This window comes from Varanus komodoensis, unplaced genomic scaffold (assembly GCF_004798865.1).
Source record: "Varanus komodoensis strain SLA01 unplaced genomic scaffold, ASM479886v1 scaffold10, whole genome shotgun sequence".
In the NCBI taxonomy this organism is placed as follows: domain Eukaryota; kingdom Metazoa; phylum Chordata; class Lepidosauria; order Squamata; family Varanidae; genus Varanus; species Varanus komodoensis.
The window spans coordinates 19300876-19321282 of NW_025335269.1; the positions used below are offsets into that span (position 1 = coordinate 19300876).

A 20407-nucleotide genomic window follows, 5' to 3' on the forward strand; every position below is an offset into this window, starting at 1 on the left:
AGAGTTCTTAGAACTGAGCTGCAATGAAATGCTTCCTATAATGAATGGGTGAATGTGCCAGGGTGGTGCAGGGGCGGAAAACAGCTCATGGACTAGGCAAACCTACTGTCCTCCAGATCTTTTTTCACTACAGCTTGCACAGTCCCTGACAATTGACCGGGCTGTCTGGGGTTTACAGGAGCTGCAGAGCACCTCTGCATGCAAGCCAAAAGTGCTTTAGAGAGAAGGATTGTCCTCTGGGTTCATAGTGCAGTTAATAGCCTATTTATTTATTTAAAACATTTATGCACCAGCTAATATTTCAATGAAATCTCAATGCTGTTTACAAAGACAATAAGACAATAATAACATTAACAGCACAACAGTACTTCAATTAAAGAAGTAGTATTCAGTGTATAAAATAAAAGCATTCAAATATTAAAATACTGGGGAAATAGAAAGGTTTTAGCCTGGCACCAAAAAGAATAAAGAGTCGGTGCTAGGTGTACCTCTCTGGGGAACAGATTCCACCGTAGGGGCCTGCCCCCAACTTGGTGGCCTCCTGGTGTGTTAGACTACATCTTCTATCTTCCCTAGTCAGCATAATTGGAGAAAGGCTGTATATCAATTATACAGATTAACTGTAAAAGCTTGGGGCACACAAGGAACTGTATGCCTGTGTGGAGGGATGGATTCACACGTTCTGGCCCTGCCCTGCATTCACTGGAGTCAGTGCAAGGGTAGGACACGTGGACATTCCAATCTGTGTTATTTGTATCCTGCAAAAATGGAAGGTACAGAGCGCGTATTCAAAGTTTACATGCACTGGGCTATTCAGGGTTTTGCCTCTTTCCAGTGAACACATGCAGATCAGGTATGGGGCCAGCTATGAAAGAGGGACAAATTCATTACCTAATTTTGCAGTTTCAAAATATCATGTGAACTGGAGCTCAGTGATTTTTAAAAATTCACACTTGCTCAGATTTCACACTAAAGTTTTCCAATCAAGAATGGGCAGGAAATGTATATATTAAGAAATGACATTAAAATGCAGTATAGCAGAATAATTGCTTGAAAAACTTTAGATTAGGCAAAAAGTGCATATAAAAAGCATATAAGAGAGGCATGCATTAAAATGATCGTGCATTTTTATGTGGACTTTAAAATAGAATTCTCAACATTTGGGACTACCAGAAATGAAGACACGAAAAATAAGAAACTTGGAGAAACCAAAATTGATAGATCTATCTATACATCCTTGGGGCAAAAAGCTATTATTTTCCCATTCAATATGTTCTGTTCTACTCTGTTTGAATGATTTTACATGACTAAAGACAACCAAAAACAATGAAGTAGGGAGGATAGAAACATTGGGTATGATGTTGTTTGCCAAATAACTTGATAAGTCACACGATTTAACATGCTTTTTGGCCTTGGGCCCTGCCTCCACAACCTCAATTATCTCTAGAGTAATCCTTTTGGTCTCATAGGCTGCCATGCTCCAGATTAATTACTCAAGTCTTTCCTTGTGCCCCATGAAAATTAAATACCATTACTCCAAGACTGTGTTCAGTAAGCACTACACTTTGGTGAGGCTTAATTTTATACTTTCTTTTTTCCTTTTAGATTCCAAATCTGCTGATATTGTTTTTTTGGTTGCTAGCAGTAGCCTATCTTCTGACCATGTCAAAATGTTTATTAGTGAAGCAATCCATAGTTTGCCACTAGATTCCAATGAGTTTCGCATAGCACTTGTTCAGTATAATGATCAGCTGCATAATGAATTCCAACTGGAAACCTATAAAGGAAAGATTCTAGTACTGAACCATATCAAAAACAAAATTGTGCTCAGAAGTGGCCCCATTAAAACTGGCAATGCTCTCCGCAAGATTCAGGAAACCCAATTTTGGAAACCAACAATTGGAAAAGGCAGGGCAAAGATTTTGATAGTAATGACACCTCATCCATCTGAAGATGATGTAGAAGAAGCTGCCCAAATGTTGCAGAAGAATGGAGTGAAGGTCATTGCACTGGGAATGCAGGATGCCTCTTATGATGAACTAATTCTGATGGCCACTAAACCATTTTATTTCTTTTTTCCAAGAACAGAAGAACTCACTTTGTTTACTCAGAACATTTCCAGGATCATTACTGATGCTGTTGACATAGGAAATAATACCCCAGATCTATCACAAACTACTAATGTGAACAGTGTGAATAATGGAACAATATTAGAAGGTAAGTTATCGAGATACAATGAATATATATATATATATATAGAAACATAGAAACAGAGAGAGTCAGAAGGGACCTCTCAGGTCATCTAGTCTGACCCTCAACTCTAGCCGGCTCCATTCACAACATGCCCACCATGTGCATTTCTAGCCTATCCTTGAACATCCACACTGATGGGGCCTCAACCACCTCCTGTGGAAGCCCATTCCATACCCTCGGGGTCCTAACTGTCAGAAAGTACTTCCTGGCATCTAAATTGAACCTTAGTTCCCTGAGCTTTGCTCCATTGGAGCATATCCTGCCCTCCTCTGCACGGGAGAACAGGTCTCTACCCAGCTCTGTGTGACACCCCCTCACATACCTATATGCCAACAGAGCCCCCTGGAGTCTACTCCAGGCTAAAAAGACCCAGTTCCCTCAGTCTCGCCTCATACGGCTTTCCCTGCAATCTGGCCATCATCCTTGTGGCCCTACACTGCACTGACTCTAACCTGGCTATATCCTTCCTGTAATGAGGGGCCCAGAACTGAACACAATACTCCAGTTGCAGGCGCACCAGAGTGGTAGTAATACCTCTCTCAATCTAGAAGAGTTGTACAGAGTGGTAGTAATACCTCTCTCAATGTATCTCAAAAATCCTCACTTTCTCAACCAGGATATCATGGGGAACTTTGTCAAAGGCCTTGTTGAAATCTAGGTAAACCACATCCACTGAGTTCCCTCCATCTAGCCACCTTGAAATCTTGTCATAGAATTCCATAAGGTCTGTCTGGCAGGACCTGTTATTGCGGAAGCCATTTTGTGTGGCCACCAGCCTCCCTTCCCCATCTAGCATCTGTAGATCTCTCTCTATTATGAGTCTTTCCATTGTTTTTCCTACAATGGACATAAGGCTAACTGGTCTGTAATTCTCCATGTTCCTTCTACTACCCTTTTTGAAAATTGAGACCACTGACGCCACCATCCAGTCCTCTGGAACGTCACCCATTCTCCACAAGGTCTCAAAAATGGAGGCCAGCGGGTGTGAGAGAACCCCTGCCAACTCTCGAAGTACTCTCGGGTGTAACCCATCAGGATATGGCACCTTTGTAACATCCAGTGCCCTGAGGAGCCCCTCAGCTTCTAGGGGGGTGACTCTAATCTGTGCCCCTAAGTCCCCGGCCTTATCTAATCTCCCAGGTGGATCTCCCCTGTCCTGCTTTGGGGAGAACACAGAGGCAAAACAGTCATTAAGCATCTGTGTCTGGATCCCCTTCCTCCTTATTTAGTGATCCCACTGCTTGCCTTCCCTTCCTCTTGCTAGTTACATGCTGATAGAAGCCCTTTTTGTTGCTCTTGATATTCTTGGCAAGTCTCAGCTTATAATCAGCCTTAGCCTTGAGAAGAATCCTTTTGCAATGGGCCTCCTCCTCCCGGTCTACACTTTTGTCTATTTGCCCCAGTACCCATTTCCTACGGAGGTTCCTCTTGTGTCTAATCCCTCTAACCACCTCCTTTTGCATCCATGGCCTCCTCCTCCTATGGGCGGCATGTCTCCATGTCTCTTCAGCTGTTCCTCCTGTGGCCCTTCCCTCAAGCCTCTGTCTGGAGGAGGACTGCTCCCAGGGGCCCTGGAGAGCTCTCTTGGCCCTCAGACACCTCACCTCCTCCTGGAGGAGGGTCACAAGCTTGCACCGAGGGCAAGTGTATCCCTGCCTCTCCCGACACCTGTGATTCCCGCCAAGGCCATCTCCTGGCCTGACATTGGGAACCCCTCAGAGACCCTACCTTGTTCCCCCGCCTTGTCTGTCCTGCACTACTTCTCACTTGCCCAGTTCTTGCCTTCGCCAGTCCCCTGGCCACCCTCAGCACACTCTCCTAGCCTCTGCCTCTGCTGCTCCGCTGCTCTGCCAGTTTTGCACATACAAATATATATGTTTATATGGATGTTATAAATGCCTAAGAATGGTAGAAACCAAAGTGCATTAATTAAGTTACCTGAAATAGCCAAGTAGTAGTCAAATATCAATGTCATGTTACCTCTCCATTACAGCTTGTGAAGGTGATGCAGTTGCTGATGTGGTATTCATAGTGGATGCAGGTTCTTCATCAACCAAATTTGAGAAGATCCAACTTTTTCTAAAAGACCTGGTGTCTTCCCTGGATGTGAAGGAGAAATGCATGAGGGTCGGCTTGGTGACATACAGCGATAAGCCCCAGGTGGTATTTTTACTGAGAATGGCAACTGATAGGACTCATGTCTTGCAGTACATACAAAACCTTTCTCCAAGGTCGGGAAAGGCCAACACTGGTTCCGCTCTTCGTTTCACAAGGGAGAAAGTCTTTACAGTAAGTGGAGGAAGCAGGAAGACTCAGGGGGTGGAGCAAGTTGCCATTGTGTTCACTCACAGGTCTTCAGAAGATGGTGTCAGCGATGCTGCAACTGTTCTCAGGAGGGCTGGTGTAACTCTGTTTGCCATTGGCGTTGAAGGGGCCAATGTCACCCAGTTAGTCCAGATAGCTGCTTACCCACCACGACGCTATGTTACTAATTTAAACATATTTTCCCATTTGCCACATCAAGCCCTGGTTTTCCATAAGAAGATTATGAATCAAATTCACCAAAAGCTCTATATGGACACCCAAAGAACAGAACTTCTCAAAAGAGGTAAAGTCTTGTCAAATGGCTGCTATTTGGGGCTCATACTTTGGGAGAGAAGTGCTAGAGGTTCATTTCTTCAGAAAAACCAGTTGGAAATCTCCAAAGGGGTGGCAAAAATATTGTTTTATTCTCAAAAACTTTATGAGAATAGTAGAGAAACTGAAAACTGAAAAACAAAGAACACAGGAACAGGAAAAGGGAAATATTCTTGAACCAGTGCCATAAAGCCAATGGTGTCATAGAACCTCACCTGGCTTTTTCAGGAATGTTGATGTCATCTGCCACCCTCATCAGCATTCTTGAATCCCTCTGAGCTGAGTCGCTCTCCTCACAGTAGCTGGAGACCAGAGATCACATTTCCCCTTCCCCTGCAACACTCTATTGTTATGGGTAATGTAACATCAATAATTTTGTGGTGACTTGGCGGTGAATAGGCAACTAAGACCCTATTCGGCACCTTGAGGGCACCTTGAGGGCCTGCACTTCAAAATTTACAATTTCAAAAGTTTTGACAATACAAATAGACTTCTGCAGCCCCTTGTCTGATTATTTTTCTCTTATTTCTCTCATGGGTTTGAACAGCTTTCTTGTTTCTGGTTAGTTCCTCAACCAATCAAAAGCCCACATTTCTACTTTTTGTTTTAACTTTGAAGAAACTCAGATATATAGACTCCAATTTTTCACCATGTCAAATGTGATTGATCTGCAGAACAGGTAGTTCTTCCACTGTACCTGGAGAGGATTCACTTACCATGATGTGGGATTAGTCCTGGAATATGATACTTGTTATGAATGGTGGTATTAATACTATCATGTGGGAGATATTTTGGAATGTATATTCTGATGACAAAAAGTTTTCCATTCAGCTTGCGAAAATAGCCAATGGCTCTTAGTGTCGCTTCCTAACATTTTGTTGGCTCAGCCCAGAGAGCCACAAGGGCTGTGGAAGTGTCCATGTAGGCCCCCGAGCTTGAGTTCTCACACAGAGCTCACAGCTTCTTGCCACATCTCCTAGTGGTCAAGGTAGGATGGGAGCAGGGAGAGGAGGAGAAACTAGTTTCAGTCCAAGTGAGTGCTCCCTCCACATCTCTCTCATAGTGAATTGTTGTGATGGTGAGAAGCTTCAAAGTTAATTCATGCTTCATGCTGACTGCCTTAGCTGAGGGAGAGGGGAAGAGGGCACCTTGCATGAGAAACTACTTCTTCTGCCTACTCCCATGGAATGTAACAACAATTTGGCATGGGAACAAAGCCCCCAGGGACCCTGCGCACATTGCAACACTGCAAATCCAAGTTTGTCATTAGATGCAGACTCAGCCAAAACTGAGCCTGGCTCCCTGGCAAGCTCATAAGAACATAAAAAAGCCATGCTGGATCAGACCAAACAGCCATCTAATTCAGCCCTCAGCGGCCAAACTGATATTTATGGCCAATGTAAATGCCGCAGCATTCTCTCAGCCTCACAACTGCCATACAGAGGCCTATTGCTCTATACTGAAGATAATATACTCCATGAATGTGTTTTAAAAACCGTTTTTAAGTTGTCCAAGTTGGCATCTTGTGATAGTGAATTTCATTGTTGAACTAGATACATGTGTCCTCCATGTGGTGATAAATGCATGTTTGCCACATCCACACATTTCATTTTAGATGTAGATTTTGAAACATTTTGACGTCTGTCTAAAAAGTATAACATGTGAAGAAATCCTTCATTTAATAAATTCCCCATTTCACCAAACTAGCCTCAAGAGCTACCAGGGACATGTGCCAAGTTTGTGACTTTTTTTCCTGTGGGGAAAACCCATATTTTCCAGTCTACCAAATGGATTGTATTCCTTTCATGTCTTTCCTAGCTTCAGCTACTTGCCCCAAAGTAATAGCTCTTCCCTGTTGTTTACTTAAAACAGAAGAGATGAAAGAATAGATGCACTATATAGATAATATAGAAGCACTAATAAGGAAAGAATAGATACACTAATATATCATCCTGTGCAAAAACTTGTTCCTCATAGGATGTGTGGATACTGAAGAAGCTGACATTTATTTTCTCATCGATGGTTCATCAAGCCTGGATTATTTTGACTTTGCGGATCTGAAACGTTTTTTAAAAGATGTGGTGAAATTATTTGCCATAGGACCAAATAAGGTTCGTTTTGGCGTTGTGCAGTATGGCCAAACCAATGAGCTGGAATTTGGACTTGAGGAGTACGGTAAGAAAGGTGATATATTGAAAGCTATTGATAATATCCGCCAACTGGGTGGGAGCCCTCACACAGGAGCAGCTCTGGCATTCATCCAGTCCTTGCTGAGAAGGTCCCAGGAGCAGCATCTCAGGAGCGTGCCCTGCCATCTTATAGTGCTAACGGACCAGGGTTCAGAGGACCATGTGGAGGCGCCTGTCAAGTGGCTGAAGAATGAGATGGTCAATATGTATGCCGTTGGTGTTAGACATGCTAACGAGTCGCAGATTTATGAGATTGCCACGTCTAAGGATCAAGCCTATTTTGTGAGTGATTTTGCCTCCTTGAAATATATCAAGAATGAAGTTGTTCAAGGCATCTGTGCTGCAGAAGGTAAGAGGGATAACAGATCAGTCACAGTAATGTTCAGACTTCATAAAAATCATTGTTCTCCAAAGAGGATAATGTAATGATGCTCCAAATCCAAGATGATGGTCCAAAATGCCAAGAGCAATGCCCTACAGTCTCTGAATAAACAAGTAATAGGAATACATACATGGATGCAGGATGATCCAATAGCAAGTGCAGGGGAGAAATCAGCTATAGTTGTGCAGTTTTCTATGTTCTGCTAGCTTACTGTGGGAGAAGGGAGAGGAAAGCTTCTTTAGTTATTTAATTTTGCTTTTCACTCCTGTGTTGTTGCTTTTAAGGATTACGTCCCATTGACATCAGTGGGAGCTCCTTGGCTACTTTCGGAGTTGCTTCAGGAGATGTGAAGGAAATGAGAGAGCTTTGGAATCAAGGGCTCCCCACTCCAACATGACCCCAAAAGCCCCCTAACACAATTAGAGCACCAAAAGCACAAGATGTGCAGAGGTTTAAATCCATGCAATGAAGAGTCTTCCAGCAATGAGCCCCTTTCTCAGCTTAAAGACCTCATTTCTATAAACAACAGACTTTTCTTGATGGGCCATTTTTGTATTCATCATTCCCTACATATGGATGACACCATGAGCCTCTAGTTCTGCTTCTGTGTCTAACCAACACTTTTGGTAAAGTTTTTTTTAGAGTAGGAAAAATTTACTCTGCATGAAATTTAGGAGAAATTTACTTGCCAGTGTGAAAGAAAGTGCACCTTCCTCCTGTGAATTTGTGCAACTTTGCTATACCACAGTGCCCCTTATAGGTTGTGCTGCAGAACAGCAAGAAAGGAAATGCTCCTTGTGCCCTGCCCAAATCTCACTTCTGTGACAAAACCAGATTGAGAGCTGATCAACAATTTCACCTAGAAAAGCTCCATGTCATGAGGTGCTTGGGACACTTCCCTGCCCCAGTCATGGATTATAGGATTGCTCTCTTAATGCCCTATTTCAAGTGCCTAAGAACTGAACCCTTATTATTTATATACCATCAATAGCTGAGGCTATTTGGATGATTTACAATGACATATAAAATGCAATATAAAATACAGACAACAATAAATATATCATAAAATTGCCAGATAAATTTTTAAACCCAAATTTAAAGCAAATGTAAAAAACTACAATCACTGAAACAAAATAAACCATAAAACATGTTTAAACAGTTAGCATAAGTCGTAATGTAATAGATAACTAATTAAATACCTTTTGGTAGAGGACAGCCTTAATTTGATGCAGAAAAGATATTACAGTTGGTGCCAGAAGGGCCTTGATAAAGAGCTTGTTCCATAACTGGGAGGCCACCACTGGAAAAGTCCTTCTTCTTGTTGCCACCAACTGAGCCTCCTTTGGAGGTGGCAGTCAGAGGCAGGGTGATGATCAACTGTATCTTGATCATACAGTCCAGGTAGGTTATAGTCGAGAAGGGCTTTCCATCAGGTGTTGTGGTACTAAACCATGTAGGGCTTCATAGATTAAAACTAGTACCCTGAATTGGGCTTGGAAGCAAGTAGACAGGCAATGCAAGTGGCCAGAATTGGTGTTACATGTTCAGACCATCTGGTCCCTGTTATTGCATTCCTAACAAGTCTAAAATTTGAAATACAACTCCATGGATCTTTTAAAGATGTAAGACTTTGAATTATAGATGGATTGCTTGGGGCTTCCCTTAGTTTATTATCTTCTATCTCTTTTGAGAAGCATTGATTTAAATGCCAGTTCCAATCCTGTTTTCCATTAGCGGTTGTGTGTCTTTCCCAAGGGAAATGATTTTTTTACTGAGATGGAAAACAAGATGTGACTAATACTGAATTCCTGTTTCCAAGATCCCCAAGCAAGAAAGGAACAATTCCCTGAGTCTGGACAATGGGGTTGTTACACAGTGCTTTGCCAGGCAACTAGAGACATGTTGAAACTTCTCACTGATCTCCACTGCAAAGTGCACACTTGAAAATTATCTTACACTGAAAAAATTAAGTTATTTCTAATACCCTCAAGCAAAATATTTCCCTTTAAGGTTGCTATCTTCTAAGTATTCATTTGGCATTCATTTTTCCTGTTGTTCCCACTAAAATAAATTATGCTAAAACCCATTTTCGCCAAGCTTTCTAGCACCTAGCAGTAGTGATAAAGAGGAAAAACGTTAGGGCACAATATGCATGTGCCCAGGCAGCAGCATTTTCCGAATTTGATTCAGTTCAGTTTGGTCTTGGCAAGTACAAAAACACTGGGTGTCTTTAAGGGCTTCTTTAGATCTTAGCCCTGATGGAAGTTACCAGCAGTCCCTGGGATCACATAACTGAATGCAGTGTGGTTCCTCTGTCAACATACCCAGATAGAGCCGCAAGCCAGCCTCGAGGGTAAGCATAGGAGGGCCCTTCCCAGGGTTCACACCTCAGCAGGAGCCATACAATTGCCCCTCCTTCACATATGCAGGTACTATATCTTACTTAATTCAGGGTGCATGTGTACGAATATGCATATTTTTAACTTTCAGCAATCCTGGGATAAGCATGCATTGATTGTACATGTGCTGAATGCTACATGTGAATAACTGTGTGTGGGACCTATGTGTGCAGAAGGTAATGTGTGGACATCCCTATAGGCCAGCAGATGGTTGGGTTTCAAAAACAAGGAATCCAGGGGAAAAAAAGGGGTCAGGTAAGATGAGGCACAGGAGCCTTTGGAACTGCTGCCTGCAGAAGCAATTAAGGCCAGCTGGGACTTCCTTTGGCCTTATAGATCACATGGCCCACTTGGGCTAATGAATTGCAGTACACCTTTCTGGCCATTATTTGGACTGCAGACCTACAAGGATCACTTTCATTCACCAATGCACCTTCCTTTTAAGGTGTATTTAAAAAAATCACAAGAATGTATTTCTTTGGGACTTAAATCTTGCAATGTTGTTTTTGTTGCTACCTGTACTGTATCAGGCCATACAGAAATGACTATATTTTCTGTACTGCCTGATAGCCAAAGCTCTGTAGTTTACAAAACCCTCAAATAAAACAGGCTAAAGCATGATATACAATCATTCATAGACAAACATTTCTAATGGTTTCAAACAGCTAAAAATAATATAACAATAAATATCAGGACCAAATCTGTGTTGTATGTTTAATTTAATTTAATTTAATTTAATTAAGACATTTCTATGCCATCCTTTGAAACAAGTCTCAGGACGGCTTACAGTACAAACAATAAAAATAGCGGTATAAAATACAATTAAACATTCAATAATAACACAGCATAAACAACAATTCATAACTAAAGAAAAAGAAAAGAAGGAAAGAAAGAAGAAAAAGAACATGCAACTGTGTAAGATTATTATTATTAAAATTATTGATATTATTAAAATGGTGGTTAAATAAAAAGGTCTTTACTTGGCGCTGAAAGGAGTAGAGAGATGGCGCCAGGCATACCACTCTGGGGAGTACATTCCAGAGTCTGGGCACCACAGCAGAGAAGGCACTACTTCAAGATGATGACCTTTTTACCTCTCTTAGAGAGGGTTCCTGGGGCAGGGCTTCTCCTGCAGATCTTAAGAGCTATGAGGGCATATTAGGAAGGAGACATTCCTTCAGGTAGCCTGCTCCCAAGCCGTTTAGGGCTTTATAGGTCAAAACCAGCACGTTGAATTGGGCCCAGACTTCAACTGGAAGCCAGTGGAGCTGTTAGAGGACTAGCATTATATGAGAACAATGGCTGGCCCCTGTCAGCAACCTGGCAGCTCTATTTTGTACCAATTGAAGTATCCAGTCCATTTTCAAGGGCAACCCCATGTAGAGTGCATTACAATAATCCAACCGGGAGGTTACCAGGGCATGTGTCACCGTTGCTAGGCAGAGCTCGTCCAGGTAAGGACACAGCTGTTGGATCAGCCAAAGCTGAAGGAAGGCACTCCTCACCACCACTGTCACCTGGGTCTCCAGGGACAGTATGTTGTTATATGCAGGTTTTTAAAAATACCATATATGAACTCAGACGATCTGGGTTCTAGTCCCCGCTCAGCCATGGAGCCAACTGGGTGACTTTGGGCCAGTCACAGACACTCAGCCCAACCTACCCCACAGGGTTGTTGTGGGGATAAGATGGAGAAGGAGAATAATGTAAGCTGCCTTGAGCCCTTTGTAGGAAAAAGGCAGGATATAAATCGAAAAATAAATAAATAAATAAATAAATAAATAAGAATTCTTTTACTTTTCGTCTAACAGCCTGCAAGGAAAAGAAAGCTGATATTCTCTTTCTGGTGGAAAGCTCTCATAACATAGGTCCTGAGAACTTTGTGAAAATGAAGAACTTCATGAGCGAACTGGTGATCAAATCTGACATTGGTCCTGACCATGTGCAGGTTGGTGTTGTCCAGTTCAGTCACAGAAATAAAGAAGAATTCCAGCTCAACCAGTACTCAACAAAAAGTGACATCATTGATGCTATTGGGAGAATGTCTCTTATGGGACAGAACACCCTCACTGGAGCAGCTCTGCAGTCTGTGTCAGGGTACTTCAAGCTTGCCAAGGGGGCACGGCCTTATGTCAAGAAAGTTCTTATTCTCATCACCGATGGGAAAGCACAGGATGAGGTGAAAAAATCTGCAAAAGCTTTACGAGATGAAAGTGTCATTATCTATTCAGTGGGCATGTTTAACGCAAATAAAACACAGCTGGCGGAGATAAGTGGGAAGCCTGAGATGGTGTTTTATGTGGAGGATTTTGATGTTCTGAAGTACTTAGAAAGTCAGATTCTCTTTGGAATATGTAGCCCTTATGATGGTGAGTAGAAAAGCAGTTTTCACATCATCCATAAATCTTCTCATATTCTGGCTTGGTTTCAGACTGCAGACTTCCAAGATTGTTGTCACAGCATCTCACAGCTGTTGGGGCAGAGAGAGCACATGCTTTTTCCTGGCTTCAGAATCAGAAGGGAAGAATTGCTACAGCACTGAGCTGAATGCTGAAGCGATATTGCTTGCTCTGCCCCCAGAATACTTCATCGGTCCTCTTGACTCACTCTTTGCTTTTCTTTCTCACTAGAGCAGGGAAAGGGAGCCTGAGATCCCAGAGATGCTGTTGTACTCCAGCTCCCATCAGCTGGGTCTGGCCAATGGTCAGAATCTGAGCCATGAATTCCACAGTGGACCAGCTTGCCCTGAGTAGGGTGGACTCTGCAGACTTACAGACCCTTTGGCAATTTTACACAAATTTAGTCATGAAAAAATATGTGCAATAAAAAACACTGACCAAAATGTGCATATTGCCCAAGGTGGGAGATGAGGGGAAGGGAAATTTCAACTGGAAAAGGGTTAACGTTACCTTGGTCTGCCATCCTCTCTTTTGCCTCTGGGTTTCTTCCCACAATGCAATTGGTAGTAAATGACCTGTATGTGTAGAGGAAGTCCAAACAGACAGTAGAACCTTAGCCCCCTCTTTGTCCTTAGTTAACCCCTGCAAATAAATAAATAAATAAATAAATAAAAATCTAATGAAATAATCTAATGTCCCTTTAAACCTGGATCTTAGAATAATTTACACCCATGCTTCTTGCTCATATGTGTATTTTCATAGTTGCTATAAAGTGTGCAGTAGTGCCAACATAAACTATATTCAGAGAACTGCTGAAAATCATAGGAGTGTCTTGCCTGATGAAAGATCCACCCCATTCTGAAAAGAAGGGTGCAAAATTCATTGGGTTGGATCCAAAGGTGCCCTTTCAGTTAGGACTGGAACCCAGATATCTTGAGCTCCAGTCCAACTTTCCAAGCACTACCCAGCACTTCTTTGGTGAAACATTTCTCAAGTGGAAAATGAGAGCTGCTGTTGAACCTATTACAGTACTTCATAAAAGTCTGTGTGCAAGCAGCAGTGCTTGTGGCTAATTTCCTTCCTTTCTCTGGGTTTGGATCCATGCCTTTATAGTGGGACATTAAGCTGTCTTATTAAGCTAATAGACATGACATGGAAGATATGTCTTAGGCAGTAAAATTATGTCTGCGGTCAGGGAATGGCAACAAAACTGTAGGATACATAAAGAAATACAACTGGAAGTCAGAAGGAGGGGAAAAACTAGACCACTAAGCCAGTTTGATAAGGCCCAGATGTGAAGGTTTTATTGAAATGTGCTTAATACTCCTTCTGGGAGAAACAGTTGAGCACATTGTAAGGCTTAGTAAAAGACTGACCTTACATTACAACTTGAATTCAAAAGAGTGTTTGTAAAAATGATTTCTGTGATAAAAATCATCATAAAGGAAGCACTTATCCCCACATCTGCTAATGAACTTCCAGGAGACCAAATTGGTCCTAACATTTCTGTCATACACTTATTTGACTTGCAAATAGAAGACATTGCAACAGATCCTTTCAGTGCTACATTATATTTATTTGCAATGGGACTTACATTTGGGGAAAATCTTGGGAATTAAAACAGTTGCAAGGACTTTGATTCAGTATAATTTCTGATGACAAACTGCTTCCATTGTTATCAAAGCTTTAAGAGCCACATAAATTTGTTCAAAGAGGGCATAAAGCAGCAGGAAAACCCTTGAACACTGTACCTTGGTGACTGGATTCCCAGAGTCCCTGTTGAATCCTCTCTAGTTTCCCATTACTTAAACCACTCAGGCAGTGGAGACTAGTGACTGCTATGCTGCATGCACTGTAGCCTTTTTTAACTTCCAGAAGCTATCCAAGGGGTGCCATGGTGGTGAAGCTATTTTGGGACTGGAGTTCAACATGGATCATCCCTAGAAAGCTCAGAATGAAAAGGTACAATGGTTCAGGAGTCCTGCTGACTTGGCATCATCAGCCATGCCTGTCTTGAGGTATACATGTCCTTCATGGAAACCTTGTAAGCATTCTTGGTGACTATTCTTGAGTAATTAATATAGTGACATAATCACTTGACCAACCAACATGCTGCTCTCCTTTAAGGAGGCTCAGAATTTACTCTCTGAGGCAGTCATCTCAATCTGTTTCATGGCAGAGCTAGAGAAAATATTGGTCTACAAAATACACACATGTCTAGCTTTAATCTGTGTAGCCTAAAACAGCATGGAAGTCTCAAACACTGAATCTTTTTGGGAGAAATCCAGTCTGATCCGTATTTATTTATTTATAAATACATTTATTTTGACATGTATTAGTGACTTCTCCTCCTCCTCCTCTTTCTAGAGTGCAGGAGGATAGAACGTCTTGATATTGTTTTCGTCATTGATGGTTCTGGAAGTATAGATCCCAAAGAATATGACATTATGAAAGACTTCATGATTGCCTTGGTAAAAAAATCTGACGTTAGCCGTGACCGAGTTCAGTTTGGAGCTGTCAAATACTCTGCAGAGCCAGAGACCTTCTTCTATCTCAACGACTACAGCACAAAATCAGCAATCATTAAGGCTATCAAGAATGATAAGCCTATCGGGCAGACAACCTATACCGCGAAGGCATTGCGACACTCAGAGCGTCTTTTCACCGAGGCTCATGGCAGCCGCAAACGCAGCAGCGTCCCCCAAGTTCTTATAGTGATAACTGATGGGGACTCCCATGATACAGCAGAACTTGATGAAGTGTCCCGGAGACTCAGAGCCCATGGCATTGTTATCTATGCTATAGGAATTGAAAGAGCAAAGCCAGATGAGCTCTTGACCATGGCAGGATCAGAAGATAAATATTTCTATGTAAATACATTTGAAGGGCTAAAACATCTCTATCGCAATGTATCTGACAGAGTATGCAGTGTCTCAAAACCAGGTAGGTTGCAATTATATTTTTTTTATTAAAAAGCTTCTGTTTTAAGCTAAGACTTGCATGAAAACTGCATCACCCTTTATTATTAAAGGCTGATCCACCTAACAGTAAAGATGGAGTGTAAAAGCAACTTCAGCCTAAGCCTTTGGAATTATAGTGTTGTCCTTTGCTTACTGCAAATGAGCATCCTTCTGTATTTAGTGGGGCTTACTTTAAGTAGGTGTGCATTAGATTGCAGTCTTAAACAGATTTATGGACTGTGCTCCTAGCATCCCCCATTTAGCTGTGCTCCAAAATATGGTTTACTGCCTATATTCTTAGTGACAAACTCACTGTAGAAGATCCTGTATACCATTGATAGTTGAATGGAAATATTTGCATGTCATATGATGCTGGACTCCTAATTCAAGCAGCAAATCATCACTCTTCCTTCCTGTTTAATCAGAGCATTGCAAGGTTTGGGCAAGAAACTTTGAAGGAGATTTCAAATCTCTCTGTGGGCAGCAAGTACTCCTCCTTATGGACTAGAACCTTCCTTTGCATGAAAGGCTGTGTATGAAAGTGCACATAATAGAGATGAGGACAACTTAATTTCTACTTTTGCAAATAATATGTTAGTTGGAACACACGTATCCACTTAACTCTGCATTTTGTAAAGCAGTTATCTGATAAAAGAAAATGTGTGTATTAGAGGAAATTGTGAATAAAAATATTATAAATGGGAAAATTACATATCAAATGTATATTTTACTGTAAAGTGATTGCAAAATATTAGGGGAAATTGAGCACAAAGGTGTGTGGATTTTTATGTGCACATGGTACATTATATTGAATTTTTATACAGTATTTGCTTAAAACTGCACTCTTATGTGAATGGGATAGAACAAACTTGTGTTTGAAAACAATGTGATCTATAGTAGAAAGCAAAACACAGAGACTTATCCATTCCAAGTACATAGGAAAGTGAGCTAAAACACAAACAAATCTAACTAGTCTATAATATTAATTTATTCTCCAAGATCTCATGATTTTTTGACATGCACTTGTCTATACATGTAATTAATTTCATTCCTTTCCCCCTGCTCCTTTGCAGAATGTGGAATTCCAGCAGATCTGGTATTCCTGATTGATGGGTCTAACAGTATAAGTGACAGTGACTTCACAAAGATGAAGAATTTTTTGCAAGAAGTAGTGCGCCCATTTGACACTGGCCACAATGTACAAGTCGGTATTGCTCAGTACAGTGACAGGTACCGGGAAGAATTCAGCCTGAATATTTTCCCACGCAAATCAGAACTTGAAACTCAAATTGGACACATTAGACAGATGGAAGGACTTCAGACATTCATTGGTGCAGCTATTGAGAGAGTGAAGCATTACTTTACACCAGAAGGTGGCAGCAGAATCAATGAAAACATCCAACAGATTTTGCTGGTGATCACAGATGGCAGATCACACGATAAAGTTGCTAAAGCAGCAGAAGATCTGAGAAAGAGAGGTGTTGACATGTATGCCGTAGGAGTAGGGAGAATTGACCATTTGCAGCTTAGTCAGATAGCTGGCTCCTCAGACAGGAAATACACAGTTGATAATTTCAGCGAACTGAAGGTAATTAAAAAAAGACTAGTTGATGATATTTGTGAGGAAGAAGATAAAACAAGTAAGTATTCACACTCAAGCATTCATGCAGTTAAATATTCCCTGTCCTTGGGACTTTGAGAAAAGTGGGGTATATGTCCATTCCTCCATCCAGCCACAAATTTACCAAAAATCCATCCTTGATCCATAAATGGTAATGATGACTATCAGTGAATGGCCAGAATGTGCTGTCCGTAAACTTTTTAATTGAGAGAAGCACTGTAGAAAAATGACAGCGATACTATCTCTAGCAAAAGCATGATTCATTGACAACTGATTGATGACTTATTTCAGTATCTGTCAATAAATTTTTGCAAAATCTGCCACAATGTTTAGAAATGACCAGTTTAGAGTAATGAAAGAGTCAAGCATCTGGTCTGATTTTAGATCTTTCAGTATTAGGTGTCCCAGTCTTCCTTTTAAGGTTGTGTGACTCACAGTGATTCTAAATCTCAATCCATATCCTTCACCTCCTGCCTTGTAATTATTTTTCCTTTGCTGTTTTTTCTACTATCCATTGTGTATAGTAATTGATGCTATTGCTATTTTCTCCTCAAAAAAAATCAGCATGCTTCATAGATGTTGTTGTGGGACTAGATGTCTCCTCACAAAGACAAGGTGACCACATATTCCACGGGCAGTCCCAACTGGAAACATACCTTCCTCAAATTATGCATGCCCTCACTTCGTTAACTAACGTGAGTTGTAATGTGGGATCACAGTCACAAACCAGTGTGGCACTGAAAGTGAGAAACATGGATCCACCAGTGACACCAAAGTTCCAGATTGACAGTGAAAAGCTTTTGAACAGTCTTGTGGGCACCACCATCCAGCATGCATCTCATCTGAATGTAGACTTCTTGGATTCCCTTTGGGAAACATTCCAAATCAAATCTGCAAATCGAAGAAAGGTAAGTGCTCTAGTTTCATCCTCATGCATTTACAACCAACAATATATGATACCGTTTTAGCAAGTCCACAAACAATTGTTCTAACTTTTTGTAGGTGGTACTGATATTTTCGGATGGCTTAGATGACAGCATAGAAGCCCTGGAACATAAGTCAGAAGAACTCAGGAAAAAAGGTACATTATGAGTTTGATGTAATCAGTATTTCATACTGCAAATTTCCTCAGGACCAAAACAGACATTGCTTTACTTTAAATAGTCATTACTTTAAATTCGTATCCAGCATCAAGGGCCCAATCCAGATTTTCAAAGCCCTGCTACCCTTTGAATCCGATATAGATTAGGGCCACTAGAATAAATATGAAAAGAATCTGCCAGATATGGATTTAAAATAATGTATGCCTTGGCAGCGCATGGCAAATGGATAAGAAATTCCTTGGCATTCAAGAGTTAGGAAATAGAGGCAAGGGGAGGGAAGGAAAAGGTGCAAATGTGAGCAGGGACACAGACATGCTTTTTGGCAAGATTCCTGAAAGTCTGTGCAAGGCCTGGAGTCTGGTTCCTCAGATATTTGAGGTAAAGCTCTTATGCTGCACAGTTATCTCTTCAAGCTATGATTATTACGCCATCTCCTAAGGCCAAACTCAGTGTCTTGGAGAAGTGATCCATGTGTTTCCCCATTTACAGTTAATGCCTGTGGGGACATTCCTCCCTGATATATGACCTCACTGCACACTGCTGCTTAACGCCTGGCTCTGATAGGTGTAAAGCTGCTGTACACAGTGAGGTGCGTGGGAGACTGCAGATTTTCCTCCTGACCCTTGTGCTTATTTATTTTTAGGTTCATTCTTTATGAATTTTCCTCTGTTCCTAACTTGATTCACTCCTTTCATTTCACCAGACAGCACAAGCACATCTCTGTAACCCAACAGAGCATCATTTCTTAAGGATGCAATCCTATCCATATTTAGACAGAAAAAGTCCTCACTTGTCTAAAAACCCTAAATTATAATATATTGAAGAAATTGCCTTGACTTTTTAAAATCCTTGTAACAAGCTTACAAATCATCATCGCTTTAAACAGGATTGGATGCACTGATTACTGTCGCTCTGCAAGGCGCTTCAAATGTGAATGACCTTCAGTATATTGAATTTGGGAAAGGATATGAATACAGGACACAGCTGAATATTGGAATGAGAAATATTGCCAGCCAACTGCTCAAGTATGTGGTAAGTAATACTCTAAGAACTAAGGTGCATACTTATCATTGCAGTCTAATCTTGTAAGGGTTTGCCCAGAAAATAAGTCCCAGGATGTTCCATTAGTCTTATGGTCAGGGAAGTTTGCACCAGATTACAAGCTTCAGGACTTGACTCTAGAGTAAATTTGTCAAGCTTATGGAAATCAATGAACTTAAAGGTGCAATCCTATGTTCTGAGGGGGCCAAAAGATAACCATCTTTTACTTTCCAGTGCTTGCTATTATTTAATCTAGCTGCTATTAGCAAATTAGTCAATCTTTAATATTTTGTCCCACTCATTCCCTAAATAGTGACAATAATGCTAGTCCAAGCTCTACTTCAATATTTAGATTCAATATTTTACTAATTTCTTTGAAAAGCATTTCCCAAAATTTATTTGTGTATTTACACTCCCATCCCATATGGGTCTCAAACACTTTGACCACAGTGTTGCAACCTCATTTTATAGGAAAAATTCTTCACAAATCCAATCTGGAGAACAACAGTGACACTGGAAGAACAACACAAAAAGCTACAATGCCATTATTTGCCATTTACTCCCTATTTTCCTTCAGGATTCCTTTAACTCCTTTGTCATACAACAGCCCAGCTATTTCCCTAGCTAGTTTCCTGCTTTTGATATATTTAAGGTCATGATCTGATGGCTGCTAAATGCTGTCTAGAAAAAGTTGGAACCCCAGGCCTGACCTTAGAAATCTGCTCTGAGGTCAGAGCTGGGATTTTGTATTGAAGTTCCCTTCCTTCTCCCTTGCAGTTGGCATGAAAAGAACCATGCTTGTTGTGGCTCCGAGGTCAGAAAACTGAAATCAGACATGGGGGAGTGGGGAGTGGGGTAGAGAGTGGAGGAGTAAAGCTCCACCAGCATACACTGTATCCTAGTGGTGCCTTAGCCTCAGGGCAAAAAACTTAGTTGAAAACAGCTAAGTCTTCTGCAGGACTGCTACACTCCTGAAACCCTCCATCAAATGACTGTTACCCTGCAAGTTCAGAGGGTTACAGAAAGCATCACTGGATTGCATGTTAATTAATGGTTTTAATGTTATTAGTGACACACTTCTCCAAATCCAATTCTGCATTCTTTTTTGACTTTTGTGAATTTCTTTTGTGCAAATCTACTTTCTTTTTTGCTCTTGTTTGGATAACACTTCCAATTACTGCAGGAAGATCTCTCCCTCCCTCCCATAACCAGGTAAACTTGTGGACTTGGCGGTACCTTTCTTAATCTGTGGTATGCATTCTAGCTGCACGTCTGCTATTGCAGTTTTGGGATTTCCAAGAGTTCTGGAAAGATTTGAGCTTCTTGACTTTCCTTTTAAACTACCTTTTCACCAGCTCCCTCATTCCGAGATGTTTCCTCTTTTGAAGCCCAGTGTATCTGTGTGGGACTTGGCAATTTTCCA

At 41.3% G+C, this 20407-nt stretch overlaps 1 protein-coding gene across 1 annotated transcript in view; it reads left to right on the top strand.

Moving 5' to 3' along the window:
- Nucleotides 1-766: 766 nt before the first annotated feature.
- The window catches only part of LOC123017648 (collagen alpha-6(VI) chain-like), a 54817-nt gene continuing 35176 nt past the window's right edge, over nt 767-20407 (top strand). Inside the window, exons 1-10 of the mRNA XM_044419135.1 lie at nt 767-773; nt 1606-2217; nt 4247-4861; nt 6868-7428; nt 11672-12229; nt 14627-15202; nt 16293-16859; nt 17405-17748; nt 17843-17921; nt 18830-18975. Coding sequence (XP_044275070.1) covers nt 767-773; nt 1606-2217; nt 4247-4861; nt 6868-7428; nt 11672-12229; nt 14627-15202; nt 16293-16859; nt 17405-17748; nt 17843-17921; nt 18830-18975 — 4065 coding nt within the window. The remainder of the gene's footprint in view (nt 774-1605; nt 2218-4246; nt 4862-6867; nt 7429-11671; nt 12230-14626; nt 15203-16292; nt 16860-17404; nt 17749-17842; nt 17922-18829; nt 18976-20407) is intronic.